Source organism: Chelmon rostratus, chromosome 4 (genome assembly GCF_017976325.1).
Source record: "Chelmon rostratus isolate fCheRos1 chromosome 4, fCheRos1.pri, whole genome shotgun sequence".
Taxonomy (NCBI): Eukaryota; Metazoa; Chordata; class Actinopteri; order Chaetodontiformes; family Chaetodontidae; genus Chelmon; species Chelmon rostratus.
In genome coordinates this window covers 24630371-24658181 of record NC_055661.1, presented here as the reverse complement: position 1 = coordinate 24658181, position 27811 = coordinate 24630371, and the positions used below count along the sequence as shown (strand labels likewise).

Genomic DNA, 27811 nt, shown 5'->3' with positions numbered 1-27811 from the left:
ACTCTCTTACTCTTTTAGAGGTTTGTATTAACCTTCACACACACTCTCTCTTTCAAAAAAGTAATAGATCTACTGCAGTTTAATGAATGAGTGAATAAATGATTCATTCAGGACAAGGATGGGACACGAGGCTGGACTCAAATACTGCAACCCCAATTCTACAAAACTGGGACACTGCATGAAAAACATAAATAAAACAGAATGTGATAATTCACTAATCCTTTTTGACATAAGCTCACTTAAAAACAAGTTGGGACAGAAGCAACAAAGACTGAGGCAGTTGTGGAACGCTCCAAATCACCTGTTTGGAACATTCCACAGGTAAACAGGTTGATTGGTAACAGGTGACAGCATCATGATTGGGTATGAAAGGAGCATCCTGGAAAGGCTCAGTGGTTCACAGCGAGGATGGAGCGAGGTTCAACACTTTGTGAACACGTGATTGGATAAAGGAGATTAATACATGGACTCAGGGACACTTTGTTAACACAGTTCAGTGGCAGATGACGTTTTACACATTCTGGACTTGTACCATCACAATTGCTCATAATAATAGAACTAATAATGATTAATGATCTTTACTCACTGAGAGATGTTAGAAAGGTGTCATAAAGAGTCACAGTGATGAAAGTACGATTAGAAATCTCACACATCTGTTCTTCATTATGAACTGAATGTAAAAGTGTTTGTTTGGCTCCCCGCCAGAAGGATTCCAGTCGCTGTTAAAGTGTCTGATTGCAGACTGTGAGGCGGGAAGGCGTGTCCTCGCTGCATGTCTGAGCCCCTAACTATTTAAAGGACGCCTTAATTTGAAGCCTGTGTGGAAACACAAAGACGCAGCGAACAGAAGATTTCTTCCTCTTGCCCGCACTGTCACATTCTGCCGTTGATCTGAGTGAGTTTGAATCAGTAGCTTTGTCTGTTCGCTGCCTTTGGTTTATTACTCGATGTTGTTGTTAACACCAAGTTAACTCACATTCATTTGCATTCAAACTGTTCTCCTGCACAGGACAGACTCTCATAGTGTAATCCACTTGATTTATATGAAACGGAGAAAGAGTTGCTGTATTTATGTCCTATTGTGATGCCAAGATGATGGAAATTATAGTCTTAAGAGTTCAATGAGTGGCATTTCTTGCATGATTAAGTTTGTTAGACTTTGTTTACAATGTTGATCTGCTTCCTGAATGGATTTACAGTCGTCACTCACAACTCCATGAGACCAATATTTGACTGTAGGAGGATTTGAAGGGATCCTCAGTATGTTTTGTATCACATATGACCTCCAGCAGCACGGAGTCGTCCAACAGTCACATCTCTGAGTTAGCAGACACATCCGTATACTGGACAAAAACATTTACGTGACTTGTCTCAGGGTCGAATCAGCGTGAGCTCTGTGCTTTGTTTCTGATGTGAGCTACATGTCAGTGAAGGTGTTTCCCTCTTTGCGGGTCAAGATGAGTGGTCCCAAGGCGGCGAGTCATGAGTGCAGCTGAGGGATGCTGACTGGGTCACCACCCTCCTGGAGGAAAATATCCAGCTTTTATGAACATCACATGCATGTTACATCTGCTGCTGCTGCTGCTGTGAGAGTGAACTTAGACCCACTTCATTTTACTCTTGACCGCATTTTTCTGCTCTGCGTGTATGAGTCAGTCGTACATACGGTATGTGGGACTCATGCAGACACCCCTGACATGTGTCAGGATCCAGGTTCAGCTGTCGGGTGTCCTATCATCCGCAACATGTCTCGCTCTCATTGCTGTGCAGCTCGATAAGGGTTTCCCCTCCTCATGTTCAGCTCAAACATTTGATTTTATTGCTGATCTGTGTGGGCGAGTCCCCTCTCTGGGTCTGCGAGCAGACTGTAATCTGTACCACATGGGGCACAGGTTCATGCATGTTTCTCCTCTACCCTCCTTATATGTTTGGCACTGAGGCAGGCGCTGTGGGGGGCCAGCGAGGGCCCAGCCTGCAGTGAGCTTTCAAAACCCACTGAGGCGTCCCAGTTATAACTGTTGTCGTGTATTGTAGATGAAAATACTTCAGGGGCAAATCTAAAACAGAGCTACTTTCAGATATTAACGTCCCCCTCAGGATGAATTGCAACCTCCCTTAACGTTTCGTCTCACACCCTCATCAGGCTGAAATGTGAATTAATCCAAAACTTCAATTCAAGACTGAATACTTGCAAAACTAATGACATTCCTATCAGCCTCAGCTGTTCTTTGTTTGTTTAGTGCTCAGGCTGCATTTAACAATTATTTTCTTGACCTTTTCATGATTACTCTGCCAGCTAGCTACTTAATTAATCATTTAGTACTTAAAATGTCAGAAAATTGTGGGAAATGCCTGAACGACCTCCTGTAGCTCAAGGCGACGTCTTAAATAGCTTGTTTTTATCTGGCAAACATAAAACTAAAGATGTTTGTGGTTTATTGTCACATTAGACAAAGAAAAGCTTTAAAAAGGGAAATTTGCTCAGAATTATTACCATTAATGACTGGCTCATTATCAGAATAGTTGATTGGCTAATCAATTAGTCAATTAATTGTTGTCGCTCTGGTGCAAATTAGCTCATATAGCCAAGACTACATTTCAATTTTGCAAAATACTTAATGATCTGCCAAACTATAGCCTCACAGAGCTGCTAGCATGGCTGTGGTCTTCTTCTCCATCTATATGTCACACACACACAGGCTACATATATTCACTGTTTCATATACTTTTATTGAATGCAATTAGCAATAAACATGCTGTATTTTAAACGAATGCAGCCCAGTTTAGCTGCTAAGAACAAGACCATAGGAAGTTAATGCAGTAGCAGTAAGCATTCTTATCATGCTGTCATGTAATCTTTGTTTTTAATGCACATTGTTTTGTTAAGCCGCCTTTAGCCTCGTCTTTCAGCAGCACATATGACACACAGTCCTGAGCTGGGAGGAGGCGTCTCGCTCAACTACACTGTGTGTGATTTATTGTAGTCACAGCTTGAGCTTCATTGGCATATGAATACAGCGTGAACTCATTGTCAGTCTTGCTATTGCCTCATCGGAGCCTGTTTGGGCGCCATATAACAGTCGCCGTTTCCCAGGAATGCGAAGTGTGTGTGTGTGGGAAAGGCGTTCGTCGGCTTTGCAGCATTTCTTTAAAGGTGGAATTGCTTCTAGAGAGACAGATGCAAGTCAAGCTTGAAAGAGTGATCAGGGTGAAGCGAGCAAATGAGAAGCAAAAGAAGCCGAGAGAGGAGATGGCAGAGGAATTAGATGGATTCGAAGCTCACTGCTCACATTTAGCAGAATTTGCCTTCAGTTCTTGGACAGTTCACCCCGTGAACTATTGACTCTGTAAATCTTTGGTGGCTGTGGTGTGCTGGTCTTAAATATGTTTCATAGCACAGTTGTGAATCAGAGCACGTGCTCGCCTCCCCAGAATACCTCCTGGATGCTTTCACTGACTTATAATAAATCAAATTGTAATTCATTGTCCGTGAACCAGCTCCAGATGTGTCCCGATGAAGACGGAGACAAAGCAGCCTCCCTGTTTCAAGCCACAGGCGATAACTCTCTGTGCACAGAAGTTCAGCAGTTCAAGATACAGTAGTTGAATGATTCATTGTCCTTTCAGCAGCAATATAAGTGGATCGAACCGTTCAGAAAAAAATATCATACTTCCATTTAAGTTATTGTGTTGACCAGCAGTTTGATTATATAATGGATGATATAACAATATCACCTCACATCTACACATAATTGATAGTGTTAACATCATCCATAATCAGTTCAAATGGACACACTGGAACATGAAGGATGGCGTTGATAGAGGCTGCGGTTCATACGACAGAGCTGTGGGACGTGTGACCACTATAATAAATCCATCATTTAAGATTTTGAGCTAGTTAAGTTAATAATTTCTCTGGAACTCTAGAGGAGGCACACAGGAAGTCTTTCATTTGAACATTATCTCTTTGCTTTCCAGCATTAATTTCAACTGGCAGACACCGCTCAAGATTGCGTTTGCCAGCACGTGACCGACTCGAATCAAAAAGTGCCTCGCTCTACAATTTCTCAGTATTAAAACATGTTGTTGTGTAGGATCCAGCAGTAATGGGGCTGTCAGCCCTTATCACGACAGTGTGTCGATAAGAAGGATTAAAAGTGATGCTAAACTCAGCTCTAAGGTGTACAAAGAGCATGTTTCCTCTTTTCTGTAAGTAATTGGACAGTGGATTCACTTTAACACAGCCTGACAGTGCTATCAGATGTGTGAAGGCCAGGATTATAACTCCTATTAAAGATGATTAACGTTTTGGAGAAGCTTGTATGAAAATGGTTATTGTCTTTGAAGGGACTGATGCATGATCAATGACAAAGCCCCAGATTTACTCATGCGGCTGGCCTTTATCTCAGGATGCCTGTAGAGACGCGGTCACTCAGAGACAGATCTGCGGTGGGTCGGTTTCCGACCGTCACTCTCAGATTTGGGGAAGACACAGAGGAAGAGCCGGAAGAGCCGGAGGAGAACGGCGCCGAGGGAGACAATGCATGCCTGCGTTGGCTGCGTAAGGTCTGCCCGTGCTGCTGCCCCAGGCCGGACGACGACGACATCACAGACACTCTGGTCACAGGGATTGATGACCTGGACAAGGGGGAGGAGACAAATGGCGAGAAGCCTGCGACTGATGACAGCGAGCTCGATGGTAACAAGCAGAGTAGTTTTTGTGCCATTTATCAAAGGAAGTGGATCCAGCCCCATGATGCACTTCACTCTCCTGTGTTTGCTTCTTGCAGAACTGCTCCTGAAAGTGCGATCGATAGACCTGATGAAAAGCAAATCAGGGGGGAACCGCACAGAGCACCACACGAATCTCTACCAAAGTGATGACTTCATTATTCGCAGGGGCCAGACGTTCCACATGTGGATCACCCTGTCTCGACCTTTCAACCCCCCCACTGACAAACTGCACCTTGAACTTAAAACAGGTTTGCTGTGTTTAATGACTCCTTTAAGACTCCATAAGCAACAGACATGCTTACTAATACAGATTCAGTTTCTATGAATTTCCCACATGACACATGACTCTGATCTTGAAAGGCCAAGTGTGAAGCTGGACACAATCCGGCCTGACCACGCCCACATACCTCCCTGACCCTGTGTCGCACCCTGTGCAGAGCTGCACGTGATAATCAAGAGTTCCTTCTTTCCTGGCTGTCACAGGAAAGAGAGGACGGAGATGGCTTGAGGGTCGTGGGAGGAAACAGGACGCACCTTTTATCCTCGTACTCCTGCTGGAGTGTTTCGATTTTGTTGCATTTGCGTGCGGCATAGATTTATAGATAGGGAGGGAGAGGGAGAATTTTGGCTACTATTGCTATGGTAACAGTTCTCGTTGCTATGCTCCAGGGAGAGCGTTTTACAGATGCCGAGTCCTCTGTCCTGCTCTCACTAAAAATCCAGTGCTGCCACTACCAACTGCCTGAGCCTCAGCCCGCCACCTGTTAACCCACCGTTCATCTGTGCCTCTGCTCCCTCTCTCATTGTGCTGAGTGCTGCGAGGCAGAGGACAAAGACCAAATATAGATCCCACAATTATAGCTGTGTGTGATAGCAAGAGAAGCTTGAAGAGAATAATTACGGTGTATCTTTAACAGAAAGGCTGTGCATCCATATGTTCATTGTTAATACTGTGGAAGCATGCATGGTGTAATGGATGGTTATTTTATAAATAAGCGTAACCAGAATAATGCCATTTTTATTTCCTTGAAAGAAAAAAAAATACAATATAGTGACAAAAATGTCAAAAAATCACAACACTGATTATGAATAATCATCCAAAAATTTCAAAAAAAGCCATCTGTCATACAAGCAATAAGCTGCAGATAAAGCCAATTTTGTCACTTTCATTTAAAAACCAGCAAAGCGACATTTTTCTGCTCGTATCTCAGTTCAGTGTTTTCTGTACTCAGTCCAAACACTGCGCCCCGCAGCGTGAAGCCAATCACAGCCCAATCTGAAACAACACAAAAGGTTGTTTTTGAGTGAAAGTCGAAGTTGAATGCTCTGACTTCTGGCTGTGGCGCCAGGTGCACTTCAATGTCCGAAGCCTCGCCAAGGACTCTGAGAGGCTACAGTTTTCATAACGCCTCGCAGAATGAGAGCAAGCGGCGGAGTGAACCGCACACTCACTATTTTACTGAAAATGTAACGAGTTTAGTTGGTGGCAGATGAAAGGCCCCGATGTCAGTGGAAACAAAAAGATTTAACCCCCCTGGGAGGATGAACATATTCAGAAAATTGCAGATTTTGAGATTATGAGGCATGTTACGTGCAAAATTGACATTTTGGCTTTGGGGTAGAATACAGGAATATTTAGATATTTTGGAAGATTCACTTATTTGCTTTTTTACCAAGAGTCAGATGAGAGGATCAGTACCGCTCTCACCTCTGTTCAGTAAACACACAGCTACAGTCAGCAGCTTAGCTGAGCGTGCAGACTGGAAACGGGGGTCAACAGCTATGCTGAAGATAACAAATCCGCCTACATGAGCACCTCTAAAGTGCTCTAGTTCACACATATCACCTGTTTGTTTTAGTCATTAAAAAACTGAAGTGTAGCAATGTCAGGTTGTGTTTTAGAGGGCTAATGAGACCAGGAGCAGTATCTTCCTGGACTATTCTGGATATTTACTGCACTGATATGAGAGCAGTATCGAGCTTATTATAAAGCTTACTGCACACTAAGCTGTCACTTCATTGGGTGCACTCGAACAATCAAATACAAGCCAGCTCTGCCATGAATCCTACATTTACGAAGCTTATAATTTTCCTGTTTTTGTCGGCACTGACAGAAAGGTAATAATTTGAATTCCTGTTTATTACTGAGGTCACCAGAAAAAGTAGCCTTCTGTTTCTTGGCGCTGCTTAATTCAGTTTCATTGATTTCTCTGGAGGCAGGCTCAGATCGCTGTTGTCACACACAACCAGCGGCCCATCTGTCCAAATGCTCATCTCGTGATGAAACGGCTGCACGGTGACGCAGTTCTGTTGAGGCGTCTGTAAACACAGCAAACAAAGACGAGATCACGCCCGTCGAGGGCGGATGAAAATCAGGGAGGTGCACTTTTCCACGTTCACTTCAGGGGCTCTTTAATATGGCTGCAAATGGAGCCTTCCCCAGCAGCTGTATGTGATACTGGAAATCGTGAGCTTTTCCAAGTTCCCATTATAGATTTTGCTTCCTCTCTTCGTACCCAGGGTGCAGAAGCCCTGCAGTTACAGTATTGTGATGACAGACAGTGCAGTGCAACAACTGAACAGCAAGCTGCTGCCAAAGCAAAGATCCCTTTTATAGCACAGCTACACTGAGATCTAATGCTGTCATGACATGCTGTGTGTGTGTGTGTGTGTGTGTGTGTGTGTGTGTGTACCTTGTCAGGACAGTTCATTCCGGATTCTTTTTATTTGGTTTCTGTTTATTCACACTTACCCTCCAGGTAGGTATGCAGGTGTGGCTTAAGATGAGGGCATTGGATTGAGGTTGCTGCTTTGTGCTCTGCCTCTGTTCGGGCATGGTACGAACAACAGCCGGCAACAGTTTCCACATGCCGTCTTCCTTCACATGTGGATGATGCGTGTCTCATCTCACCTTCCCAGGCTCACTGCCAACAGTGTCAAAGGGAACCCATGTCATCATCCCTTTGGTGGACGACTTGAAGGAAAGTCGCTGGGAGGCTGCTGTTGTGAAGCAAGATGACAAAAGGATAAAGCTGTCAGTCAATTCTCCGCCCACGGCAGTCATTGGCCAATATCAGCTCTTAGTGGAGACGAATTGTGCGAACGGCCAGTCCATATCAACCCATGATCCTGCTAATGACATCTACATGCTGTTCAACCCCTGGTGTGAAGGTACAGAAACACCTCGCAGTACAGCAACATATGCTGCAGCAAGCAAAGATTTGGTGAATAAGCATAATGTTTTGACTTTTTTTAGGCAAAAAGGTGAGTTCATTCAACTCTGTGGTCATATTTGATGCTCTAGTTTGCAGTGTTAAAGGAATTGTTATTTGCCTTCTGGCGGATAGTTAAGAAGATTGATCCCACTCCTGTGTGTGTTAAATACAGGGCTGCAGTTGGTGTGCAGAGTTAGCTCAAGTTAGCATTAAGACTGAAAAGAGGAGGGAAACAGCTGGCACCTCCAAAGCTCCCAAATAAACATGCTGTATCTTGTTTAATCTGTACAGAACAGCAGTATCTCATCTGCTGGTGACACGGGAACTGCTCAGAGATAAGAAAACTGGCAAATAACAGCCATATTATCATTTCAGACTTCTACACCAGCTCTAAATCATGCTTTCAGTCTTCATGCTAAGATAAGCCAATCAGCCACAGGCAAGCCGTGAGTGATGTTCATCGTTTCATCTTCCTCCTGACGAGAGAGCAAATGTTTCAGAAATGTGTAACTTTAAGGAAAAGGCCCACAAAAGGGACATAAAGTATTAATTCCTTTTTTACGTGGTGGACGAGGTCACAGTCAGGAGTATTTGTATGAGTCAGAGACGTGCTTAAATAGTAAGAGTAAAAATACTTTGCTTAGCAACAGGTCAAACTCAATCTTCACAGACCGGCTGAAAACAAGCTTCATTTATTGTGGAATATTTTGCATGTGTTGGTTTTAGCAGCAGATATAAGATTTGTAACTGACACAGTGGAAAAAAAAAACATCAAAATGTGGTGATAAATGAGCAAAAGTCGTTGAAGGTGTGACACTTGTTCTGCATCAGAGGACGCCGTGTTCATGGATTCTGAGGCCGAGAGGCAGGAATACGTCCTGAACGATATCGGACGGATTTACTACGGCACGCAGAATCAAATCGGGGTGCGGACGTGGAACTACGGACAGGTGAGGGGTTTGTGAGTGGTTTGTGTGCTCTGTCTGTGTGTGGTGAATCGGCCGAGCAGCAGGAACTCACTGGCTCTCTCCACCCTCCCTGTGCTTTCAGTTTGATGATGGGATACTTGCTGCTTGCCTCTTTCTGCTGGAAAAGAGTGGAACTCCTCCGTCTGGTTGGGGGGATCCGGTTAATGTGGTGCGAGTCATCTCAGCCATGGTGAGGCCGCGTTGACTATTTCATTCATATTTCTCTTCACAATGTGCAGTGTACAGTGACCAGGTAGAAACCCCTCGCTCAGTGCCATATTAAACCACCATGATAACACTTTCCACACATCCTGGCGGAGGTTCAGCAGGACACCTGGAGCACCTCCGGGGTCTAGGATGATGGATTCAGATGGAGCACTAATGTAAAATGGTCCATTTAGACACAAAGTAATGTGTAAATGTGCCAGACTGTCAGAGTCTCAACAACTATTGGCTGGATTACCATGAAATTCTGTACAGTCATCAATGTTCCACAGAGAATAAAGCTCAATAACTCTTCTCTAGCGCCAACATGAGGTCGACATTTCTGGTTTTAGTGAAATATCTCGACAACTATTGTATTGCAATTAGATTGGCATTCAATTTGGCGAAGACACTCCTGTAGCTCAGAGGATGAATCCTGACGACTTTGGTGATCCTGTGACTTTCCCTCTAGCGCCACCTGCAGGTCAAACTAATGATACTCCCATCAATATCAGCTGCGCTTTGTGTTTAGTGCTAATTAGCAAATGTTAGCATGCTAATACGCTGTGCTAAGATGGTGAACGATGTAAACATTGCACCTGCTAAACATCAGCATTTTAGCATTGTAATTTTAAGCATGATAGCATGCTAATGTTAGCAATTAATGTGAATCACCTTCTAAGCCCTGCATTTATTTGAATGGAGGTAAAGGCTGTCAATGCAGGGCTGTCAAACAAGTGCAGAGTCATGTGGCAAAAAAGCTGAACCACGCTCATCCGGCGAGGCGCTGTGTTGGCCACATGCAAGCACAGATAATTGGTAGATGACTTTCTAACCAGACAGTCTACTGTTTTCCCAAAGAAAAATCTTCTCTCTGAGTATTAAAACCTTCTGTACAGTGTTTTGGCATCTAATAAACCTTTATTTAACCACAATAACCAATAACCATTTATTTGTCACAAAAATACAATCATTGTTTCATCTGGTTCACTAAATGTAATCCAGTTTTAGCTGCTAGCCTATTAAAAAAGTTTAAACTGTTAAAATGAGTGTTTCTGTTTTTCTGGAAAGTGAGTTTATGCCTTCAAACTCAGAAGAATACTCAAAAACAAAAACCAAACATTTTCTCAATTGATGCAGATAAACTCTCCAGACGACCGTGGTGTCCTGGAGGGAAACTGGTCCGGAGACTATTCGAGTGGAACTAGTCCAACAGTTTGGAGCGGGAGTGTGGAAATCCTGAAGGAATACCATCAAAACAGCGGCACCCCCGTGAAGTATGGCCAGTGCTGGGTCTTTGCTGGCACACTCACTACAGGTGAGCTTCTTTTTTTTTCTGTGTGCTTGTACTTGTGTGTGAAAGCCACAGATGATCACCTCTGATTCTGGTCTTCAGTTGTGCGGTGTTTAGGCATTCCCAGCCGAACTGTGACCAACTTCAGCTCAGCTCACGACACGGACGTCTCCTTGACGACAGACGTTTACCTGGACGAGAACCTGGAGCCTATAGACGTCCTCAACGCCGACTCTATCTGGTATGCCCTGTCACCATACCTCGTGTATCGCTCTCTAGTTTATGGGCCTGACCTTCAAGTCTTTTCCTGAAGGAACTTCCACGTGTGGACCGGCTGCTGGATGGCTCGTCCGGACTTGCCTCCAGGCAATGGAGGCTGGCAGGCTGTCGACGCCACGCCTCAGGAGACCAGCCAGGGCACCTTCCGCTGTGGCCCCGCCTCTGTTGCTGCTGTCCGCAATGGTCAGGTCTACCTCAAACACGACACTCCGTTTGTGTTCGCTGAGGTTTGTGGAATATATAATTTACTGTTTTGCACTTGCAGAAAGTTGCCAAAAGTTGCAAGAAATCAAAATTGATCCAGGAGAAAAACCCTCTGCTTCCTCACATACTTGACCTACAGGACTGAACAACTGATCTTTTAGTTGCTGTGCTGTGTTTGACAGATTATACGTGTGCTGTGTAATAATAAGCCATATGGCATACATCAGAAGATGCGTGTCGTTTCCCATCTGCTCAGGGCTTTGTTTTCTACCTCCCTGCCTCTCCTCCAGGTTAACAGTGATAAAATCTACTGGCAGAGGAATGTAGATGGGACCTTCTCTCAAATCTACAGCGAGAAGAAGACTGTGGGCCACTACATCAGCACAAAGGCAGTTGGCTCTGATGAACGATGTGATATCACAGACCTTTACAAACAACCTGAAGGTATCATCAAATGAACTGCACACACTGACATTCTCACTCAACAGAGATCACACCTTTAGTATTAGATACAAACCAAGGCGTTTACTCTCATGTCGTTCTCAGGCACGGTGGAGGAACGCATCGCTGTGGAAACAGCGTGTAGCTACGGCTCCAAAGCAGAGGCCTACTCCTCTCCCACAGCGGAGGACGTCTCTATAGAGGTGACCATGGACGGCGAAGGTCCGAAGATGGGACGGGACGCGGAGCTGACCATCACGCTGCAGAACAGCAGCTCACAGCATCGCGAGGTCATCCTGCACAGCCAGCTGGCAGTCATGTACTACACCGGTGTCCACAAGGCCACGGTCAGAAAGGACAGGACGGACGTGGACTTGCTGCCCAACGAGGGTGAGTGGAGCTTCTCAGTCAGCGTGGGTTACAGGGAGGTTTTACCCTACAGGTGTCCTTCAACATTTATTCCTTGTGAGAATAACTACTTAACATTTGACTGGTCCCAGTCAACAACCAGCATAGCTTGTTGAAATAACCTGCCAGACTAGCTGTTTCCACCTTTTTACAGTCTTTGTGCTAAGCTAGCTAAGTTTTTTATTGAACTTTAATTTTACTGAACGTATATGAGAACGGTATCAATCATCTCATCTAACTCTCAGGAAGACAGCCAATAAACCCCCTGTGGCAATTTGTGATATGTGATCTTGGGCTGTGTAGATCAAATTTGATTTGACTTGAAGCCAAAATGTCAAATTTTGGCTTTAACAATGCTTGATAATAATTTTTAATGAACAAAAAAATTTGAATCTTCTTCCCTATAAAGCTTAATATATGTTTAAAATCCTCTAGTGTGAGCTGACACTGAAGAGAAGAAAAAAAAAACCTTATAAATCTCTCCATCAAACACAATCGAATAAAGGGATTAAAAAAGGATAAAAAAAAACGTTTGGTGACAAAGATGAAGATACACATTGAGCATTATTTGTCTATATTCCCTGTTTACAGTAAAGACTTTGACGTGGACCCTGGAGTACAAAGACTACAAGGACCAGCTGATAGACCAGGCCGCCCTGATGCTGACTCTGTCGGGCAGAGTCAAAGAAACACAGCAGGTCCTGGCCACCCAGTTCAGCTTCCGGCTCAGGACCCCAGACCTCATCATTAAGGTAACCCAAACAACTCAGCAGGAAAACTTCACGGTGAGATGATTAAAATCTAAATTCAGATCTGATTTTGTTGTCCTTCTGCCACACAGCCAATCGGGAAGGCCGTGGTAGGAGAGAAGATGGCAGCAGAGATTTCATTTACTAACCCGCTGCCGCAGGTGCTGAAGGCGGTGATTTTCCACGTGGAAGGACTCGGCCTTCTAACTGCTCGGAAGATTAATCACGGGTGAGGAGGAAAAACACACTTCATATTGTGCCCACTTTTTTAAACTACCCCGTCTATCTTTTGCGATTGCCGCTGTCATTTCCTGTCCTACCCGCAGAGATATTGGCAGCCGTGCCACCGTGTCTCTCATTGAGCACTTTGTCCCCACCCTGCCCGGGCCGAGGAAATTACTGGCCTCATTGGACTGCAAGCAGCTCACACAGGTTCACGGTGTGGCCAACATCACTGTGGAGGAACAAAGCAACGGCGCTCTATAGAGATTCAAAACCAGAGGCACTCTGACTCTGAATGCTGTAGGCACTGATACCATTTCTGCATGTAATTTATATGGAAGGTTAGAATTTAAAGAGAGAGACAACTTATCACAAAACATCTAAGAAAAATGTGCTGTTTGTAGGACTGCACCTCCGTATAGACAAAACGCTTCATATCCTATTAAACCAGCATCGTGTTACACTTTGTGACAAAGTTCTGCAACGCACAGCCTGTAAGAAGTGATTTCTATTCCTGAGTCCTGCAGTAGTTGCAGATGTTGGACAGTGTGGCAGCTTAAAAGAAAGAAGTGTACTTTTTTCAGATCATGTTCTGTATTTATAAATACAATATATTTATTTAGTTTACTTATTCATGCGCTGACAGTAAGAATTACATTATTTAAGCATCCACATACTGCTGTAAATGCTCTTGTGTCATTAAAAGAGAAATCGTGTGAAATACGTCCTGGAGTCAAAATGTTTTGGTGGAGGACAAACAGCAAAACAATGAGAAAGTTTTGTAAAATGAGAGTGTTTAGTGCTTCCTCTTGAATGCATCCTTATTCTTCTCCTGGCATTGATTGAACTCCTCCTCCTTGTTCATCAGAACGAGACAAAATAAGATAATTCTTTATCAATCCCACAGTGGGCAAATTTGCAGTGTTCCAGCAGCAAAGGGGATCATGGAAAAGTAAGAAGCATCATTAAAAAGCATGATATGATAAAAAATGTAAATAATATAACAAGTGAAACAGACACATTATTGCATATGGGGAATATTGATATTGCACGTGAGTGAATTGTCAGTTTTGGTGTGTGTGGTCTGCTGGGTGTCGATTGTAAAGTCTGACAGCAGCAGGAAGGAGCTGCAGTATCTCTCCTTCACACACAGCGGGTGAAGCAGCCCGTCACAGAAGGAGCTGCCCAGAGCGCCATGGATGATGCTCTCCATCAGGGATGGTAGCTTGGCCATCATTCTCCTTTCTCCCACCACCTCCACGGGGTCGAGGAGGCATCCCAGGGAAGAGTCGGCCTTCTTAACCAGTCGCAAAATTACATATTTAGTTATTTCATGAAAAAAAATGCCACATCTCATCTCCACCCACCCCTCTGTGTCTCACCTACAGCTTCTCACCTTGCTTTCCCACTGTTTTTGGACCTTTGCTTTACTTTCCTGGACCCTGCCTGTTATTGGACTTGCGTGCTCCCTGTTTGCCTGTTTGGACCGCCGTCCCTGGTTTTGGCCCTTGCCTGCCCCACCATGCTGTAAGCTCTGCACCTTTTTTTGTGTGAATAAACCGCTGAAGCGCTTCAGCTCTGCCTCCAGGGTCTACATTTGGGTCTTACCTCTTGTTTACCCGTCAACCAGCTCCAAAAGTGTGAGATTTTGTTTTTAATTTTAGAAATACATTTCAAAATAAAAGCAAATTTACATTTTAAGTCTTGTATTACGTACAAAAATTGTTGTACTGTGTATGTGCTGTTTGTGCCATGAACAGGGGGCGGGCTCACAGCCCTGGGGGCTCCAGTGTTGAGCATCAGAGTGAAGGAGGTGTGACTGCCAATCAGAACTGTCTGGGGTCTGTTTGTGAAGAAGTCCAATATCCAGTTGCAAAGTGTGGTACTTAAGCCCAAAGTGCTGATTTCGACCGCCACTTTCATGCTGAAGTCGACAAACATCATTCTGATGCAGGTGTTGTTATTTTCATGGTCTGTGAAGGCAGTGGAGATGGCATCCTCAGTGGATGATAGAAATGTAGCTGTTTGCTAAAAATTTGGCTGTTTGCTATCTTTAAGTTTCTAAAGATGATATGCGCTGTAAAGCTAATTCTTATGATGATGAATGATTCCAGGGCTAAAGAGCTGCAGTGCCCCAAAGTATTTTTCCTTTTTTTGTCAAATGTTTGCTGTGCTAAGATAAATGAGCACCTTGGTTTCTGCATGCATGTCAAAAGAAGAAAAATAGACCTTGCTCACCGTGGATATTCACCTGGTGGAAAAGCACAGGTGTAATCAATAACGTTAATGATGACTCTTGCATTTAGGTGCCCCAGTTGACTGTGTCTGTGAGCATGTACAAAACCAGAGACCTGATATTATTTGATTGTAAATGGATGCAGGAATTATTAATGTTATTAGCTGGACTGTTCATCCAGTGCATCTTAATAGGACACACAGCAGAAGGTCTAAACAGCTGCATTTTTTGTATTTTTCTTTTTAGTAGTAGATGTATGCATCAACAAAGAGTGCAGAAATGTGTATATGCATGAAGACTGACAGACATAGTATATATACAGTGTAGAGAAATTCAATGGAGCTTGCTGATAGCCTTTTTTTTTTTTTTTTTTTAGATGTTCCTCTCTGGCTTAGTGCCCAAAGGCTGTTAATACAAATATGTCAGCATCTGTAAGATGATGATGATGATATTTACAAGAATATCTGCTTATTCGGTCCACAGAGGATGCTGTCTCCATCACCCTGCACACAGCCCTGACCCACCTGCAGCAGCCCAACACCTACGTCAGGATGCTATTTGTAGACTTTAGCTCAGCTTTTAACACCGTCATCCCAGACAAGCTGGCGCTGAAGCTACACACGGTGGGTCTGCCTGCGTCTCTGTGCCACTGGATCAGAGACTTTCTCACCAACAGGCCTCAGGTGGTGAGAATAGGGAACATCACATCATCCCCTCTGGTCCTCAGCACAGGCACGCCACAGGGTTGTGTGCTCAGCCCAGCCCTCTTCACCCTGTTTACTCACGACTGTGCTGCCATCCACCCCACCAACACAGTCGTGAAGTTTGCGGACGACACTACAGTAGTGGGTCTCATCTCAGATAACAACGAGACCCACTACAGAGAGGAGATACACCAGCTCACCCAGTGGTGTTCAGCCAACAACCTGGTGCTGAACACAGGGAAAACCAAGGAGGTCATTGTGGACTTCAGGAGGTCCAGGAAGACGGATCACGCCCCCCTCCTCATGGACGGAGAAGTGGTGGAGCGTGTGGACAACATCAGGTTCCTGGGCCTCCACATCACATCTGACCTCTCCTGGTCCATGAACACCTCCCGCCTGGTGAAGAAGGCACAACAAAGGCTCTTCTTCCTCAGGAAGCTGAAACGGGCTGGACTCTCCTCTCGGTTGCTCGTTAACTTCTACAGGGCCACAATTGAAAGCATCCTCTGCCTCAGTGTGACAGTGTGGTATGGCAGCTGCACGGCACAGGAGAGGAAACAACTGGCACGGGTGGTTAAAACTGCACAGGGCATCGTGGGCTGCCCCCTCCCTGACCTAGACTCTATATATGAAGGTCGGGTCAGAAAGAGGGCGAGATCCATCGCCACGGACCCCAGCCACCCGGGCCACAGACTGTTTGTACCTCTTCCATCAGGAAAGCGGTACAGGAACATCCGCACCACCACTAACAGACTGAGGGACAGCTTCTTCCCCAGAGCTGTTAGAGCTATTACCCCCAGCAGCCCCCCACTGCAGTGAGAGACTGTGTGAACTGTGAACACTGCACACCGCACTTTACACCTACACCTACACCTCTACCTCCACCTGCACCTTCTGTGTACTTGACTTTTATGTACACACATATACTATAATTATATACATTTTAGTATATCAGCACATTTCAGTTTCATTGGCATATTTTATTCTGTCGGAACATTTCACTGTGTATATTTTATATTTTATTCTGCTTGTATATTTTATTCTGTTTGCACATTTCACTTCCATATTTTATTGTTTATTGTTTAGTATATTTTATTGCCTAAGTATATTTTCATTCTGTTATATTTTTAATTGCTTCACGAATATTTTTTTTTATTGCATGTTGGTTTATTTTATTTTATTGTAGTTATCTTAATTTTATTCACTCTTTCTAGTCTTATCTTTCTTACCATCTAACATGGGGGTTGCAATGAAAATTTCATTGACATGTGCAATGACAATAAAGACTCTTGAATCTTGAATCTTGAATCTTATTCTGTATATGTCAAAAAGGGATTTTATTTTTCATTTCTATTTTACGCCGTGTCACAACATTTTTGGAATCAGGGTTGTATTTTTCAGGTGTTCCTGCCACATTATACGATGCCTCAAATATTGAGTGTATAGCCCCTGTTAATATGGGTCACCAATATTTCACATCTGATGGCCAGGCAGGATGTGGGCAACACAAGAGAAGAAGCAAGAAACCTGAGCACAGGAGCTTCAAAGGTAAAAGCAAATGTGCTGCATATCATTAAGCTTTAAAAGCACTCAGAGAATGAACCGCTTCAACAAGAATCCTCTAAATTTGTTGGTGAGATTAAAAGAAAATTTAGATCTGTATCAAATATACATAAAAAAACAAAAATTTCATAAAATTTCACACATGACCACTGAGTTACAGCCATTTAAAATCATACCGAAGCACCACATTATACTTTCTTTGAACACGATTCTACTAAATTTGGTTGCATTTGCACAATTCAGTAAGGATTTATGACTTTGTATGACAAATAGTTCATGCCCACAAGAAACTGGGATCAACCAAACATATTATATTATTATTAAATCAAACATGATGAGCTTTGGATGAAATTAAAGTGAGCAAATTATTCAAAAGAGACGGAAATCTGAGTTTTGGACCCAGGAAGAAAAGTTTTTAGCTTCTACACCTTGAAGTTCAGCACATTCGAATATGCCACATGGTGGCGCCGTTCACACCAAAAACTACTCTAACGACTACTAAGCTCTTTTGGCCCATTGCCTAACCTCCCAGGAAATGTCACTGACATCTGTTGAGTAGACGCCTCTCCTGTGCAGAGGTAATTAAGCTGTTATGTGTGTCAGACCTGCTGATTAATGTGAGTGGCTTCCCGTGTGGAGACTTAACGTTTGAGTTTGATGTTTCACATAATGAATTTCACTTTTCAATTGTTGTTCCTGAAACTCAAAGCAGCCTTTGTTGACAATAACTGGCTTCTGTCATGCTGAACCCAGCGATGGCATCATGATGGAGAGCCTTGTTTGTGGCCTGTGTGTGTATCAGTTTTACAGGTGGCAAAATTCATTCACATAATTTCTATATTTCATTAACAAGAACTGATATGTGTCCCATATATGTATGTCCCTTTAAAACGTAGGTCTTGCCCACACGTATATGGAAATTTGGCACAACGAAATTTTTCTCTGCGTTTTAGAACACTTCAGGTCACTAAAACGGATTTTTTTTTTTTTTGCATTTTTCACAGCATGCATTTTCATTTCATGCAATTTTCACAGCTCTGGTGTCTTTGAGCATTTGAGGAAATGATGACTTCATTGCCTCGTTTCAAGCAAGCATATTGTTGTTTTGTGTAATGAGCACGCACCTGAAACAACATGGCGGACTACCAGTCAGCTTGTGTTTAGCTAGCATTATAAATTTACAACTTAGTGGTTACCTACAGTTTTGGATCATTTTATTTGAACAGAATAAGCGCACTGCTCTCGCTCGTGTTCCTTTCTGGTGTTTGATGTATGTGGCGTAGGCTTTATCGCCACCCCTAGCATGCTTTTTTGAGTTTTGAGTTTTGCATTCCTGTGTGCACGGAGATATTTAGGAAAATGAAAAAAATCATGTGGACAGATTTTTTTTTTTTTAATATAGGGAAAAACATCCATTTAGGAAATTATCTGCAGGCCTAAATATGTAGTCAAGGCCTGAGAGACACTTTCTGCACTTCCTGGTCAGCTGTCACCTGATTGGACGAGCTGTCAAAGGCCGATGACAAACAGGGTTAAAGGTTGAATGGTTACATTATGCTGCCAAGACATTCATGATCACTGCGCCCTCGGTGATTTCTACTGGCATAAAGTGACTCTGGCGCTGATCATCAAGGCGTTGTAACTCTTTTACATGCTGAAGGCTTTTTCTTTTCTTTTTTAGATATTGTTGTGGTACTTTCATGTGTGTAAGACGTGTGCCTCATGCTGAAGTGACTCAATCTGAGACATTTGAATAAGGTCATTTACATAACTTTACTTAATTTAAAGTCTGCTTTGGTCCTTCTCTGTCAGAATCTAAGATAAATGAATGTCTTTGGTTCACGCCCTGCGGGATAACACCGCCGAGATGTAATGATGATGGAAATACTGCTGCAGCGTTGAGCAAAATGTGCGTCATCTATCTAAACACATCAGTGGGTCATGGAGGGCAGGAGAAAAGATATTATAAAACATGAAGGCTGTGTGTATTTTATTTATTTATTTTGCCTTAAAGGCACTGTGGTTCCCCCCCTGCAGGATAACATGTCCCTGGTTTGTGCCTTAGTTGAGGAGATCACCTGTAGATCTCCTGTGACAGGACGCCGCAGACTGCAGGAGGATATGAAAAGGCGAGTTGCTTGCACTTCGATCAGGCCTGATTTTTATCACAGCCAACAAGCCAACGCTCCATGTCTGATGTTCCTCCTGAGTAATAAACCAATTTAGTCGTGACCCAGATATTTGTTCTGTGTGTCACAGTAGCACTTTGTTCACTTAAACCTCTATACGTTTGGGGCATTTTGATTGGATATTGGCGCTGACAGCCTTATCCTCGTAAACCTCAGTGCTGTCTCGTGATATCAGTCACTGCACGGGGGAGCGCGAATGAAGGTGGAGACAGAGCGGTGTGTGATAAAACACGGCCACTAAGCATTTGTACGTTTTGTGTCGCTGTAGTACACATCAGAGAAAATGACGTGAGGATTTATAAGGTTGTTCAGTTTTTCATTAAAAATTTTTTTGTTCACCTCCTCAGGCACGACATTCACTAAATCAGACAAAAGCAAAGAGATGTTTCTCTCCTGAAGAGAGGTTTGTGTTGTTTAAAGAAGCTGCAGTGTCACTGTCACACCTATAAGACCATTTAAAAAAGGGTGGAAGGATTTGCCTCCGAAATGAAACTAGTTTCTGCACAAAGCTCGCGGAACAATTTGATTATATTTCCAATCATGCTGCATGTTTTACAGCTTGTACAGATGGATACGCCCGGCGATACTGTGCTGGTCTCAGCATACCGCAGGTGCCCCAGGCGAGGACTTGCGGATAGAGGACTGAGATACAAACCAGAATGTGAAAAATCGGCTTCTCTGTGAGCTGGAAGGTGGTGACATTATCAAGACGAAAAATTCTGAAAACAGAAAAGGTCAAACTGATGCTGTAGTAGTTTCTCGAGAAGGCTGATTTAACACACTCAAGCCAAAATAAATCTCTGGGAAACGGGAGACAAAAAGTCGTTTGAAATCCCTGGCCTGATGTTGTTTGTGCCAGAATGTGGGGGATAAACACCCATCGATATTGCAATATGCTCTTTACTGATAAAATGTTTGCCCACATGCCGAACAGCAACATTTCTGCCTCGACTAGCTGGCTCTGGAATCAATACATTCCCTTGAGGAACAGTGCTTTTCTTCTTCTATTCTAAATGGTTGTTTTTTTTTCCTTTGAAGACTACCTGCGCTGGGGCTTCCACGTTCCAGCTTGCGGCAGATGTTATATCAGCGAGACGCATCCGCTCGCTCAGCTGGTTCCCTCATTTCAATTACAACACACAAGTCGGAGCAGACATTTACTGTATCTCCACAGGCCTCGCTGTGTGGTAAACATGCTGTGCTCGCCGTGTCACCTCACGCCAAGAGACAAGCAAATACTGAAGTCACAGTGGGTGGTGTCTGTGCTCCTTTAAGATGTTGTGGTTGCACTCTCTCAGAAGTACAAGACTAGACGCTGAGCCCTTTTTTCGGACAGTATCAGAGCACAGAGTTCTTGGGGTCGAGGCCATTAGCGCTGCAGGAACACAAAGAAGCCACAAGCCGCTGTCGGTCATCTGATATGAAGTCCTTGCAGATGATGCGTGAGCACATGTGTGAAGTAACAGGAAGCTGTGTGTCTCTGTGGGCTCTAAGCACTGCTGTGATGCTGAGCTGCATGCGTTATATTTATCCACGTCGGTAGATCACAGAGGAGCTGACAACACTGCATGTGTCCGTCATGTCTGCCTGTTCTCTTTCTGAACTGCTGCACCCTCGAAACTCAGAATAACTTTGTTCAGTTACACCTAAATCTTTAATACAGAAAGAGAACAAAGCCTCATTACGACTGAAATATCATCACTGAAAGGTTTTTGTTGGTGGCAGACACTCGCGCAGCAGTCAATATAGTCTAAGCCCACTCCTGAGTTTTTAATGATTAGAAAAAAGCTGTAAAGCAGAGCTTCAGGCTTCACTTCAGCTGACTGAAAGAAAACAAACGTGGAGGGTACGTCTAAGTGTGGTTTAAAGGCTGTGAAATGAAAAAAAATTAACCTCTGCGTTATTACTTCATTTATAGAATAATTTTGTGAAGTGGCTATAATTGATATTTTCCTAATTTGAATGTATCAAATGACAATGTGTTGTGTGGGAGGTATCGCTCGTAGTGTCGAACACACAGATAATTATCACCTGAATCTGCTGCTCCCCTCGGCTTTATAGCACTTCAGCTCGCGACTTGCTACCTGCTCAGCGCCAACCAGCGGACAGGCATGAGTAGCCACTCCGTGCTGAACATAATGGAACACAATGGAGCTCTTTAGCATTAACAGCCAAATATTTCCTAAGCAGGTAGAGACCAAAGACAGAGCTAAAAGAGAGTCAATTTTAAACTTACATTTGCCAGATGACAAGAAACACGACTACAAATGAATGACAACATCGAGGTGGTGTGAAGAAGAGTTGCTAGCATTTTTTTTAAATATTTTTTTTCTTGTCGTCTTGGGGCCAGCAGGAACAACCTGTAAACGAAACACCCTACAAAGCTTCTCAGCCATGAAACTGAAGGAAAAAGCTAAATTTGGGTCAAAATTCTCTGTGGGTTCATCACTATGAGCAAATACAAGTAGTCATGTGAGCCACTGTTAATATCCAAATATAGGTAATAACCATTTAACTGATGTAAATTGGACAAAAAAGTTCCAGTCAGTACCGAGCCCCGGAGATTATATGGTAAAAAAAAAAAAAAATTTAAAACGTGTGCACGAGATACTAATCCGTTACCTCAAGATAGTAACTCGTTCCCACAAGATAGTAACTCGTTCCCACAAGATAGTAACTCGTTCCCTCAAGATAGTAACTCGTTCCCTCAAGATAGTAATCTGTTCCCACAAGATAGCAATCTGTTCCCACAAAATACTATTTCGTTCCCTCAAGGTAGTAACTCGTTCCCTCAAGATAGAACTACCGAGCCCCGGAGATTATATGGTAAAAAAAAAAAAAAAAAAAAATTTAAACGTGTGCACGAGATACTAATCCGTTACCTCAAGATAGTAACTCGTTCCCACAAGATAGTAACTCGTTCCCACAAGATAGTAACTCGTTCCCTCAAGATAGTAACTCGTTCCCTCAAGATAGTTATCCGTTCCCTCAAGATAGTAATCCGTTCCCACAAAATACTAATTTGTGGCCACGAAATAGGTATAATGTGCACACAGACAGCTGGGTAAGCAAATCGAGTGAATGTCTTTGTAGCTCATTCCGAGCCTAAAACAAAATTCTATCAGACTGTTCCTGTCCATCGGGTCGCTTTAGCCCCTCTAATGCCTCTTCCTTTGACCCCACAGAGGGTGCGCTGGAGCTGTCTGTGCGCACATTATACCTATTTCATGGCCACAAATTATTATTTTTTGGGAACGGATTACTATCTTGAGGGAATGAATTACTATCTTGAGGGAACGAATTAGTATCTCGTGGGAACGGATTAGTATCTTGTGCGCATGTTTTAATTTTTCTTTTACCATGTCATCTCCGGGGCTCCGTAAGTCAGAGCGGGCGTCCTCCACCTCGGTGTTTGACTTCTCTGGACAGATGCCAGGTAGGGAGGAAATAGGTGCGTCATCGCCCTTCTGTGTATTCATGTCAGGCAAATTACTTTTCTGTGAAACTCATCACACTCTATTTATAATTTTTATGAGCTACGGCTGCAGCCATGGTTTGATTATTGCACAGGATGAGCTGTTCAGCGAAACACTAGTACAAATGTTGCTTTACAACTCATTTATCATGACACTGATGAAAAAAATCACTGGCTTAAAATGTAGCTATAATGCTTGCAGAGCCCCAAGTTGATCCAGCTTCCATTTTCTAGAGACCTTGGACTTAAAATCAGTCATGAATGTGATTAGCATGATAAATTTATGATGCACTTCTGAAAGTATTTCTAGTCAAATTACTCTTCAGAGTGACTAAAAGGGAGGAACAAGGTGAGCAGAAACAAGGTTAGCACATGAAGACACTAAATAACTAAAAGATGAATGAAAATTATAATTAACACCAGTGTAAGATAATAACGTCTATTTTTGAATAGCCTCAATGAAAGTCTGATATTTACAGACTGTACAGTGTAAGCAGTGGCACTGCAGGGAGCAAGTGAAACACAAGCCTGTCCATTCATACACCGCTCTGTTTGAAAAATAACAGGTTGTCTAATCAAGATGTCAAAACTACATTTTTTTTGGTTGAATTACAAAAAAAGAGAGCGATACAGAAAATCAATCGTGCAGAAGAACTGTGTGTTTTTCTCTGTACAGAGTTATCTTTGGTCTTGAATGGGCAGACTGGACGAAAATTTAATATTAAAGCCACAGACACCAGCAGCAATATTATAGTGTCAGGCTTTGTTTGTCAAACCCACTGCTTGGCAACCTGATCATGCTCATTATTTTATTATTCATGTATCTGTGGTCCTCGATGCTTCAATCTCGATTTGGGGACAGGATCTCTCTGAAACTGCAAACAGAGAGCGTTAGGAGTATTACATTAGAGGACTGGCTTGCTCAAGCTCTCAAATCAAAATTACTCATTAAACCTTATTCCCTGTAAATCATCTCCTCACTGGGAAAAAAAATGACTTTCAATGAAGTGTAAAATCCCAGGTATTGCAAACGGATGGAGATAAGAGGTGCAAAAGCTAATTTTTTTAGGGACCTAGTAATGTTACTGGACATGGAATTGTCTTGGTGAATTGAGGCACAGCTTAATAGCATGAAACAGCTGCTTTGCCCTTTAAAATACCAATCTGATAGGTGACATTTTAGTTGAAGTAGTTTGAATTGCTTGAAACTTTTGCCTTCAACATTTTGACATTGACATTTCTGAGGGAAAAAACAGTTAAAAAATCTCTCCAGGTATTTGTGGATATTTCAGCTCTAACTGTAATTCCAAGCATATTTCAATGCCTCCAATGATTCTTTCTTTGGAACAGTAGCTGGCACTCAGAGCAACACTGATTCATTAAAACTTGCCAGAAACATGTAGTACCTTGAAAACCTTTGCAGATGCAGCAGGCAATTTTAATGCCAAAATCTGACTTTTCCTCGATTATATTCATTCACCAAGAAAGGTCATCTTACTGCAAATACTTCAATAATACTGTATGAGCACCAATCAGTTTGCATCAGCTGTCACAACTGAAGGTCGGGGGACACCTTTGCTCAGTCTTACACATACTACTGCAGCTCTGCATGCTTCTATGAATTTAGCCATGCTAGCTTACCTTGCCAAGCGGCCGGGTTCGCGAGATAACAAGATCACATGAGCTCATGCGAGAGGCGAGAATCCACGTGGCAAGGCTTCCAGTTATGTGCTTGTGGCTGAACCGCAGTCGTCTGGACCAATGAGCGTCCTATAAGGAACTGCTGGCAGCTGTGGGCGTGGCTTAGATGTGACGACAGCGAGAGAAGCGACTGTTTGTCGGAGAACAAAGAGCGCCACTGAAGGCTTTTCCCATTACTACAATTACTACTCTATTGCTACGTCTTATGATTCATTGATCTGATTGTCCAATCACCTGCCATGTTTGTTTTTTTTTTTGAGTGCTTGCCCCTTTCCAAACTGTTTCCAAGGACCTCTTCCCCGATGGTTCTATGTAAGAAACCACGTGGCGAGTGCACGCTAGCAGCATGCCTTTAAAGATGGCAGTGTTGGTCTGGTCTGCAACTGTCGGATAGAGTGTTATAAAAGTTTGTATTTGGACATTCATGGTGCCCAGAGGATGCATCCTACTGATGCCACTTTTCCTGTCGTCCTATCATCAGGTCTGGTTTATGACCAAATACCTGAAAAACTGTTACTGTACATAGTGGTAATTAGTACATGTTAGCATACTAACATGCAGCGGCTATAGAATGACGGGTATAGCCGTTAGTAGCATCTCTGTGAGCATGTTAGCGTGCTGATAGCATTTGGCATTTAGCTAAATGCCTTAGTTAGCATTTAGCTCAAAGCGCTGCTGCACTAAGTACAGCCTCACAGCACTGCTGTACACTCTTAGAAAAACACGAGAAAGGTACACAAATCATTACTTGATGTCAGTGGTTATAAAATTGCAACTGTGTTTCATGACCTCTAACAATTATTTCCCAGAAACTGCCCACCACCAGGAAAGATGATTCGGCTGTTTCCTGTCTGTATCCCTTCACTTAGCTTGCCATTGCAACATGAACATGTTAAACAGAGACATACAACGCTGAAAGGACCAGTGTGTAAGATTTAGGACAAAATATGGCAGAAATAGAACATGTTTTCATCAGTGTATAGTCACCTGAAAATATGGATTGTTGTGTTTTGGTTATCTTGGAATAAGCTTTTCATATCTACAGGGGAAGCAGATCCTCCTCCACAGAGTCCGCCATGTTGCACCGCCATGTTTCTACAGTAGCCCAGAATGGACAAACTCGAGAGAGATTTTCTTCTTTTCAGCCACGGTTGTTTCGCCTACACTCTTGGAGAAGGAGGAGTGAGGAGAGGGGTATTCAGCTGGTTGCAGTGTGCAACCTCGCCACTAGATGGCACTAAACCCTACACACTGGACCTTTAATGATAGAAAAGTCGTGTCTGATTAATCTATTGCAGTACGAGTATTCTGTGGAGTGTTTCTTTTCATGTTTAGGGCACGAGGGTTAATTAAGAACTCTGGCGGAGAAGAATGGGATGTTTTTCTTCTAAATTGATCTCACTGGTGAGCTTCAGGGAGCTATTTCCTCCGTTCACTGTTGTTTTTCATCAAGTTTCTGAAGCTGTAGAAAATACACCTACATAAAAACCATTCTTCTTCTGCTGTGTGAATCCTGCTAGGGAGCTGATAACAGCATCATCAGTGGCTGCCAGGATGTGTCTTTGTTCATAACTCCTGCAGGCTCTGCTGTGGTAGAGTGTACAGTAGGAAATTAAATGTTAAATGAACTCCTTGCATTGTTCATATCCTGACTGAAATGATTTCTTATTTTCATGTTCTTGGGCAAACCTTCCACCCACAGTCCCAGAATTAATCTTCCTCTCAGCTGTAACACACTGCCGGCCCTTTCCAAAGTAGCTCATTAATTGTCACTCTGAATGTTGCGCCATCCTGTCGGGTAGCCCTAAAATGAAGAAAGCGAACAGCAGGACACGCCGCTTTTCTGCTTCTCGACTGAAACATTCTCGAGGGTTGTATTTCTTTTGTTTTCCCTGAATGACTTGTGTCTGCATGTAGCTTATCATCCCCCGAACACACGCCTCGTCCGGTGAGCGGCAGCTGCATTTGCTCTCCCTGTAAGTGAATCCCTGTCGAACGATCAGCAGCCAAGCCCGAGGTCTGTCTTTTCACTCTGCAGTCCAACCTTTTTGTCCTGTGTTCGCCAGATATTCGCTTCAATAACAATTACAATACCGTCACCATATTTGTGTCCAGGATCAGCGTTAAGCAGAAGGATGTGAACCGCTTCCAATTTTCTTTTTGAAAGGCTGTGAATATTGGTTCTTAGGTCTCCCATAGTGCACAGAAACAATGCCAATACTCACGCTGAGCAATTTGTTTTCTATTTACAAGTCCACCTGCGCCTCTGCAGAGGTCACCTGAACCGCAGTCTATTCATCTCATCCTCTGCTGACCTTTTAAGAAATGCCTCAAAATTGACTTTGTCACCGTTTTGGGTGGGGCGGGGTGGGGCTAGCCGCTTGCACTCCTCGACTCTATTTCCCCTCTAACGGATTTTGAGGCGCAAGCGTGACAGTCGTGTCTCACCTTCTTTGCGTCCGTTTAGGGAAAGCTTTGTCACTTTTCAGCTGTTTTTTTTTTTTTTTTTTTACAGGCACAAACTGTGCAGCCGGTGCCGACGGCAACCGCTGCTTTTAAACCGCTATTATTAAATGGGGTCAGTGAGAGAATAACACCACCGCACAGACCGAAAAATCTATTTATCCTCAAGAGTTCTCGCCACTGCAGATGACAACAAAAATATCTTTTGGCTCTCTTAAGAAAAAAGCCACTTAATGCAGTGTGTTGCACTCACTATCAGTAGCGGAAAATCTGATGTCCAAACTTTACTGAGAGCTTGTTAAAACCCACAAACTTTGCAATGCTTTTATACTGCTGTTTCTATAGGAGAGTTCATTAATACACTTGACTTTCAGGACATAATGTTGAAGAACATTGGCTGGAGGAGGGCGAAATAAAAGCTATCATCATCCAGTTTGACTTCCCTCTCAGCACCATGGGTCAGTATTCCATGGTTCAACAATCTCCAAGGGTCTGTTTCGTCTCTCAAGTACGACAACGTCCCACTTAATTCCCACAGCGCAGAGGGACACTGCTGTTTCCTGGCAGTCTTGAATCCCTGAGGAGGCTTTTCCGGACGTGTTTTGTTTCTGTTCGTCTTCGCTGGAAATATGTAACAAAGGTCAAAACCCTGCAGTCCTGTCACGCCTGACACTTATCTTGTACTTGTTATCAGATAATAAAAGCTTGGCAGCATTCTTCAAAATATGAACTCCTTACATTGACTGCAGAGTTGAGTCTTTT

At 43.3% G+C, this 27811-nt stretch overlaps 1 protein-coding gene across 1 annotated transcript; it reads left to right on the top strand.

Annotated features, from left to right (window-relative positions):
* The first annotated feature begins 798 nt into the window (after window positions 1–798).
* Window positions 799–13439, top strand: LOC121605413 (protein-glutamine gamma-glutamyltransferase K-like). The gene is made up of 14 exons (XM_041935310.1): window positions 799–895; window positions 4410–4699; window positions 4791–4982; window positions 7654–7905; window positions 8781–8899; window positions 9000–9107; window positions 10262–10439; window positions 10518–10656; window positions 10729–10921; window positions 11189–11342; window positions 11445–11729; window positions 12339–12499; window positions 12589–12725; window positions 12823–13439. Exons 2-14 carry the CDS (start codon window positions 4411–4413, stop codon window positions 12980–12982), a joined length of 2367 nt encoding a protein of 788 aa, XP_041791244.1. The 5' UTR covers window positions 799–895; window position 4410; the 3' UTR covers window positions 12983–13439.
* The last annotated feature ends 14372 nt before the right edge of the window (window positions 13440–27811 follow it).

Excerpts from the sequence above, each read along its gene's own strand:
- LOC121605413 (XM_041935310.1), top strand. The coding sequence starts at position 4,411 with ATGCCTGTAGAGACGCGGTCACTCAGAGACAGATCTGCGGTGGGTCGG. Across the intron at positions 9,108-10,261 it reads TGCGAGTCATCTCAGCCATG|ATAAACTCTCCAGACGACCG; the intron begins GTGAGGCCGCGT and ends CAATTGATGCAG. Across the intron at positions 10,440-10,517 it reads TGCTGGCACACTCACTACAG|TTGTGCGGTGTTTAGGCATT; the intron begins GTGAGCTTCTTT and ends TCTGGTCTTCAG.